This window comes from Lissotriton vulgaris, chromosome 5, assembly GCF_964263255.1.
Source record: "Lissotriton vulgaris chromosome 5, aLisVul1.2, whole genome shotgun sequence".
NCBI lineage: Eukaryota > Metazoa > Chordata > Amphibia > Caudata > Salamandridae > Lissotriton > Lissotriton vulgaris.
The window spans coordinates 1,858,996,119-1,859,004,472 of record NC_141693.1 but is presented as its reverse complement, the minus strand read 5'-3'; the positions used below and the strand labels follow the sequence as shown (position 1 = coordinate 1,859,004,472).

General features: G+C 46.1%; 1 protein-coding gene across 1 annotated transcript in view; it reads right to left on the bottom strand.

The window, feature by feature from the left end:
• Positions 1–315: 315 nt before the first annotated feature.
• Positions 316–8,354, bottom strand: part of CDK12 (cyclin dependent kinase 12) — a 378,297-nt gene continuing 370,258 nt past the window's right edge. The window contains exon 14 of the mRNA XM_086924346.1: positions 316–2,534. Coding sequence (XP_086780472.1) covers positions 1,825–2,534 — 710 coding nt within the window. The 3' untranslated portion in view covers positions 316–1,824. The remainder of the gene's footprint in view (positions 2,535–8,354) is intronic.

Below are 8,354 nucleotides of genomic sequence, written 5' to 3'. Positions count from 1 at the left end.
TGTTTCCAGAACAATGAAGTACAGTGGTTCAATGGCTCCAAAGCAATTTCTAAACTTAGGCAAACCATCTTCTAGATATTTGAAACTAATGAAAGCCAGGCAGATACGATACCTTAACCTTCGGGTTTTCTGATGGAGCTTTATTTTGGGAGTTTCAGCCCAACGGAATTCTCTGCTGAAGTCATGTAAATGAACCGGCACCACCAGTCAAACAATGCGCTGGTTAGTGTCTGAAACAAGAGTTTTGACTGGCCAGTTACAACACATCATTTCAATACACTGTTCATACTCGGAGAGTAAAAACAAGCACTGGCATCACTGTATGGAGAGCTCTGCTCTTTATTAGTCCAATCTGCATCCTCCAGACAGCACTTTGTGTACGAGACCAACTGGATTTTTTTTTTAAAAAACTGAAAAACAATTTACACTTGAGAGCTTGCTAAATGTGTAATAGGTCCTTACAAGACAAATGAGCAGTATTACCTCTTGTGGCAATTTTAACAACAATTTCCCCCTCTATTTAACGAGGGCACAGACACCATTATTTGTTTCTAGTACTGGAAACGATATACAAAGGCTTGACTGACGCAGACCATGATGAAAGACCCATAGCGACTTCGTCAGAGGAAAATAAAGCTTTTGATGTGGTCACTGTGCTCAAAAACGAATTTCACCCATGTCCTGAGCAACTCAATTCAGAATGTTTGTATTACATTGGTGTTGATGTGATATGGGTTGCTGGTGCTTAGGAGGGATGCCAGATGCTTCCATCAAAACACCAAAAGCAGGTTTAATTTGTTCCCTCTTAAATGTATAACACTGTAAGAGTAAATAATTAAAAAATGACTGAGAGCTTCTTTGATATTAACACAATTCTAGATTTGTATGGATGTTATAACCTTTATACTGTGATTCAAAAGAGTGGGTTAAAGCTGACAGCATTCCACAGACTGGTTGAGTCATTAAAAAATAAGAATCCACTCTGCAAAGCTCTCATATGAAAAACATTTGTCATATTAAAATAATCAGGATTTTTTTCTTAAAGGGAACAGTGTATTTCTAGACCCCTTCAACGCAAAACAAAACAAAGGTCTGTTTCTAACTGGAGGGGGCTTTTACTTAAAAAAAAAAAAAAAAAAAAAAGTATGGCCTATGACGGCCTGAGTCAAAAACTCTACCCATCGCAAGAGAATAAAAACAATGCATCTGGATGAAGATTGGTTAGAGGAATTTCCACACGGTGGAGTTCGTCCAGAAGCAGTTACCTGCACTTGGCTACACATTTCAGGAGGGCCACGCTCAGGCCATGTTAAGGGCCGCTAGAAAGAAAATGTTTTTACAGTCAGCTGCCACATCTACTTTATCCTCAATGCAATTAGGTAACATCATAACGCTCCATTTTAGCAGAAACATTTTGTATTTTTATTTTTATTTCATCGCAAAGAAGGGCGCTGGAAATCAACTTGGGAGCGAGGCAAGGCGTGCCTCTCAAAGTAACTCAAAGCCATTCCATTTAGTAGGTTGAGAGAAACCTCATCTCACCAGGTTTCAGAAACTCCATTGACCCCTGCACCGCGTCACCTAGCTTCTGTCACCGCGCTGCTCGTCACCAACCAAGTGCGGTGGTGGGGGGGGAGGATCAGCCCATCAATGTGCGCAAGGTGCTCTTGCTGCATGAACTGGCCACTTACCACATACGTTCGGGAGCCAGATGTGACTCTGGGCGACGTGCACCTGTTGAACTTTTGCTGAGGTGGGCTGTACCACTACAGATTAGAGGCATGGGTGGGTCATAGAATCGTGGAACTAATGGTTCAGTCTGAGTTAATAGGGAACCCCTCTACCCCGCCCACCTCTTGAAGGCCCTCTGCCGTGATATGCCTTCCCGTAAGCTTGGGATGGGGCGCTCCAGTTATGACCTGTCCCTGCACTGCTGGAGCCTGCAACTCCTGGTCCTAGTTCACTGTAGTTTTGTATTTTGGCCTCCGAATACCCCAGCACAGTGTTAATCGCCTCAGCTTTCAGAGCAGACTTGCTGACCACTGGATGTAATGGTAAAGGAACTCTACTGAACCGGAGGTCCTGGTCCCCAGGGAACTGCACAGAGCCTGTCCCCTGATAACTACTCGCCTCTCCAGTGCGGCTAACAGGACTAGAATAGTTTTTGACCTTTCCCAAAGTCTTTGGCGGTCGCTCCAATAACGTTTGGCCCAGATCCCCTTCACTGGGGGCAGTGCTAAAGTTTCCTGGGGCCACCTCTGTGCTGTAAGTTCTTGACGAATGCACTCGGTTGTAATCACGGTCTCCTAAAGCATGGAGTTCATGGGTTGGTGGCTGCTCAGCCTCCTGGGTTAAAAGTTGTAGCAGCGCAGCAGCCACTGAAGGGTTTAAATCCTGCTCTTGACAGGGAGCATCCTTTTCAATTAGAGGTGGTGGCGGGGGAGGCGGAGGCCCTGGAGGCTCTGGAGGTCTTTTCTCTGCTACAGTAATATGATGGTGAAATGCTGCAGGAGGAGTACTTCTTGTAGCACAATCTAAAAAAGAAAAGAAAAAAAAGACCAACATAATAAAGGAGGTGAAATGCAAGACGTGGTAATGAACTTTTAAACCTTTGAGGCACCTCCCTTTTTTTTCTTGCCCCTCCAATAAAACCAGCGCTCATTAACAAATGGTTAATTACGTTTATGAATAGTTTTGAGCTTAAAGAATTGTCTTGATTCAAATGCTGTGCATGATTCCACAATCTAGTGGTTGAGCATGGAACGGTCTTTGCAATAGTACTTTTTTTTCTTCCTGTGCCCTGGTGTGAAAACTGTCTCTTGACATGGTTAGGCCCCCCCTCCCTACACAGACACACACACACACACACACACACACCCACCCACACCCACACCCACATATTTTGCCTGGAAAATGATGTCGTTTCGATTGAAAGTGCACAGGGTCCCTGTGTCAGAGCTCTCCCCTAAAACCGTACCATGATTGGCAAACTTATGACACTCCCCTAAGTCTAAATGGTACTTCTGGTACCTAGGGTATTGGGACTGGAGAGGGTTCCGTAAGGACCCCTCCCCAAGGCCATACAAACTGCCAATGCAGCCTGCATGCCGTGGTGCAGAGAAAACGAGAGAGGCTACTTGACCTGACACACATTCTGTGTCAGGTCAAGTAGCACTGCCTAAGGTATTGGTAAGTCTCCTCTCTTGCAGACTTACAAGCCTTAAGGTAGGGTGTACTATATCTCAGATGTGGGCATATCTGCATGAGCAAAAAAAACCCTACATTATTAAAATAAGTATATTCTTAATAGTGTAAGTGCCAGGGAAGCCATAGAGCGTACATGGGCTAAAAACGTAGCAACCTGAGTTCCCCAGTACCGTGATAGGTTCATTGAAACCAGGAGAATTTGGTACCAAACAACGCCTCTTAACCCCTTCCATGCTGATGACGGCCACCAGCCGTCATGCATCACGTTGGGCGGGGGCCGTCATGACCACGCCCGTGATCGGAATGTGCCGCACAGGCGCAGAATTCCGGCCGCAGCGGAGGAGTTAATAAACCCACACTGATGCCAGTGTTGAATTGATTAACACATGTACCCAGAGGGCACCTGAGAGGTGCCCCTTGGCAACCTAGTAACCCTGGTGTGATCTCTGACAAGCTTTAGGCAGCCTGCCACCACCAGACATGTTTCTAGACCCCGCGGCCTGGAACAAAGCATATTCTGGGAGGAAGTGTTACACCTCTTCCCCCAGACAGGCAAAGTGCACGAGAGGGAAGCTTCAAAGGCCTTGCCGCCATTGTAATGTGACCCCAGCCTCTGCTGCTACTAGCAGATGGCAGACCCTGGTTCAAACCCCCACTTTTGATGGGAAAACTAGACGAAAAACTAAGTGAGAATAGGAAGTGTGCCCCCCTTTGCTAACTCCACCTCTACGTTGCAGGAGGCGAGGTGAAGCACATTTTTCAGTGCCCACCATCTTGAATATGGTAGGACTTATCCAATCAGGGCTATGACTATATCTACCTCCCACAGGAGAGTGGCATAATAGAGGGTGTAGACACCCCAGGTAACGGACCCATTGGTCCCTACCTGCCTCTCCCCTGTAAAGCCCCTAAATCTAGTATTTAGATGGCACCACCCAACCCTGAATTATAGATTTCCGATGAAGCCGGGCACCAAAGAGACGCAACAGCAAGAAAGAAGGACCAGTCATTGACTTGGCGCGACCTTGCTGGCGGCCTGTGGACCCTGCTACAAAAGTCGACTCGTCCTGCAAGCCCAGTAACCTCCAAAAGTCTGGGAGGACAGCCTGCCTTCAATAAAGATCAAGAACTCTAGAGGACAGCAGACCTGTAGACAAGTAACCAACAACCAAGGACTTTTGAGCCATGCGGAACCACGAAACCGACCACCGTACCCACGTCTGCTTAAGAAACCTCGGGCTCGAGTCTAAAAGGCCCACCGGTCCTAAGAAGGTTCCCCAGCAGTCTGGAGCCCAAGTCAGAGGGTGGACCCCTCCGGGGCCCCATACTGCCAGCAGCCTCAACCCAATGATTACCTCCCGCCCGCCCTCCCCACCCCCCAACAATGACCTGCTCCAATAAGATTTTTCTGACATCAAAGGCCGCTCCAGCACCTGAAGCCCCTTGGGAATTCCACCAACAGTGTCCCTACGTCCCCAAGCATCAAAACTTACCTGGGCAGATGTTGGTTTTCATCGTCTGACCTCATAACCAGAGCCTGCAGTCTTTTTCTGAAACGGATCTTCTCCATTGGTTTGCATTGGGCACCCGAAGCGGTGTTGGCACTCTGCACCTAGGCGCCTTTTTGTCAGAGAGGGTGCATGGGTGGTGCTACCCTGTGGCCCCTCAGATGCTTGCCTCAACTCCCAGGGATTGGCCCCAGACGCTCCTCTCACTCACCAATAAACATTGCATCTTTAATCAATCCCAGTCTATATTGGTTAACATAGGGCGCCCAACTCCAAATTTGACCTCTGCACACAGTCGCTCCTGTGCAGCTGGTGGTGTCCACTTTTTAAAGTGAAAAGTAGCGCTTATAAAAAATGTATTCACCTTTGAATGTAGATCTTGGTCTCAAAATAAACTTAGAAAGTAGCTTATTTTTCTAAACGTGGCATGAAACTCCTTTTTCCGTAGTGAGTCATTTATTAATCACTGTGTGTTTAACAAATGTCTTACACTTTTCTGTGACAGGCCTAAGCCTGTACAACCACACTTAGGATATGCATAAAAACCCTGTACACTTCTGGGGGAATCTCTGGACCCTTTATATGATCTAACCAATCATTGGTACACCACATAAAGAATCAGATTCCTCCACCTGGGCACCATAGACCATTTGAAGGCCTGCCCATCCTTTTAGGATAACAGTTGCCCACATTGGAAGCCCCTTTTCGTGGTCACTATCTTGAGACCCACCTCTAGCTATAGTGGCATCTTTTCCTCCTTCTTGGTGTCAGGTTAGGTGGAGATTTTAACATTCCTATAAAATAGCTATGCTGGATGAAGGTAATTTGTCAGAGGTGAAAGTTTTTCATTTGTGGAGAAAACATTTGGTTCTGCCCCCTAACTTTGAGTGCAGGAGCCAGATAAGAAGTCATATGCGAATATGCCCTGCTCCTCATGGAGAAGCACCGCTCCCTTTACCGCTTCCTTGAAATAGTGTCTTAGTGTGCTGAGGTATTGCCACTGAGATGGCACGCTTTGAGCACTGGTTTGTGGCACAAAACTGGTGTGAGCAGTGACTGCTTGTGATCTGCTTTAGCGACTAGAACTTTCCTTTGCCCAGTTTCTCCTCGGAAGGATCTCTACACAGAAGGGCACCCATGGCTTTTGCAGTCTCACTGTTCTTCCATAGTAAATCACCCATAGAAATAGGGTTGGCCCATTTAACTTTAGATGTCTAGGCACTCTTTCAATCCAAAATACAAATGACATCTATTTAACCAATTTTACTTGCACCCATGACTCCTCAAAGTATATTACACAGTGGAATTCTCAAAACATACTATTTAATTATAAAGCAATTAATCCAATCAAACAAATCAGATTAACTTGAAAATTGATACACCATATACAAAAACATTGAGAACCTAACCAAGCCGACCGAACATTCATCCGTAATTGTGGAAAAAAAAAACTTGGGCGAGAGAGTCAACCATAACGGGAGGTACATTTTTTGCCTTGCTTTCCTGGATGTGCCTCTTTGCCCTGTTTTGGTATTGATCTGGGAGGTTTTGCATCAGCTCCTCCATCTCAACACACTGCTGATGGCTGTGTCTGCTGAGAAAGGCATAAAAGTTGGCGATGTACCATTCGGTGACCACCAACAGAATCATCTTTTGTTCCACCATCTCAAGCTTCTAGTTTCCCTTTCCAGGGGTGTAGGAAGCTAGCTCTTTATGTGATATATCAGAATTTGATATTCCTTATAAAGAGCTCTGGGATTCCGTTATGAGTAAGCAGGGGCTTGCTATGCAATCCCAAAGTGATTTATTATGGGGTAGTGTAGTCAACCAACCTTAGGCTTAAGAAAGAGGAGTGCAAGACATTTGCAAATACACACAATGATCAATAAATGACAACACAACTCAAGAAGGAGATTCATACCAATTTATAAAAATAGCAGGTATATTTCTATATGCTTAAGCATCAGAGAAGTTGTTCAAGTAAGTATGTTTTTAAATATAAATTCTTTCCACTTTAAAAAGAGGACACAGCAATTTCTGAGTTCTGCAATGTTATCCTATGGAAGGAAGAACAAGTTCTGCAAACAGGTAAAGTACAGCGACCTACAAGACAAATCTCCAGCTGTTAAGGGGAGTGGTGGGCAAGGTCCAAGGCAGCACCAGCATTACACCAACAGTGGCACACTGTTGGTGGCTTGAGCCACTGGTGCAAAACAACGTTGGGAGCCCAATGTATTTCAATAGAGATCGGTCACAGCAGAAACAGTCTGCAGGCTCTGGCTGGAAGGCCAGTTTGGGTGAGAACCAACAACGAGGATTTAATGCTTGCGATGTTCTGGAAAGTAGGGACACATGGGGTCAAGGTGTCTTCGGGTATTGGATTTTCTTACCAAGAGCAGTTGAGGGGTACAGCGTGAAGGGCATGCTTGCGACGTCCGGGAGTACACGATTGGTGAAGCCACAATGGACTCGATCTCTGAAGGGCGGGTGCACCTTGTTGACACCAGTGGCCTACTTCAACTCAGGTGCAGTGGTGGCTTTAGGTGTCGGGATGTGGCAGTTCCGGAGGCCTCAGTCTTTTCTTTTGAAGTTTCTGCAGGATGCAGGGAACAGTTCCCCTGTCCTCCCAGTTTTTGGAGGCACACAGCTGCAGGATGAGTCTCCTTTGGTGGAGGTTCGACAAAGTAAGGCAGACAGGACAGCAGGGCTAGGACCAAGTCTGGAGATCTCCTCAGTCTTCTGCGGCTCTTCGTGTCCTTCGTATGTAGTCAGGTTCTGCTTCTCTGGTGCCAGGGACTCATCTAAATATTGGATTTAGGGGAATTGGGGTCGTAGCCAATGGGTTACTGAACTTTCGGGTAACTATGCTCCCTATATGACCACTTCCTGTGGGAAGTGGGCATAACCCTGTCCCAGAATTCCTAAATATCCCATCACAAAGATGGCTAAAAATCGAGTTCACCTTATGGGTGTTACTAGACTGGAGGAGGCACGCCTACCAGTCTACCTAATTTTCCCACCGGTCCAGGTGCCTAGGGGGCCTAGACACAGGGATTAGGCTTCCTCTCCGGTGAAGGGGAGCCAGATTTGAATTTCAAAGGCGTCAGCCTTTTAAGGTTTGCCGCCCAAGGAAGGCTAATCAGCAGGCCATCCTCATGGAAGGGGTGTTATACCCTCTTCACTGACTCCTGAGAGCAAGGGCTCTCACCCTAGGAGGTCAGAATAGCGTTTCAGATGTCAGGCTGGCAGAAACCAGTCAGCAAGCATACCATGGACTGGTGGGTTTTCAGGTTAAATTTTGGGTAAATTTTTATTATGCATAGTTAATTAAAACCAGTGCAAAATGTGTTACAAAAAGGGGATTTAAAATAACATAAAAGTTTGTTCATTATAATCGTCCTTAAAAGCATGCAATAAAAGACCCAGTCTGAATATCCAAGAGCATTTTTCCTAAGGGAGAGCAGCGTATTCCCATGGGTCCTGATGACCGCCTACTGGTTGCCTATTTCGATGATCGTTGGTTTTGGTAGTTTTGACAGTCTTTGCTCGATCATCTCAAGGAACTTAACGTATCTGCAGTTCAGTTTCGTGTTTGCAGGATTCAAGCAGGCGAGCACTCGCAGAGACAGGTCATGTGGA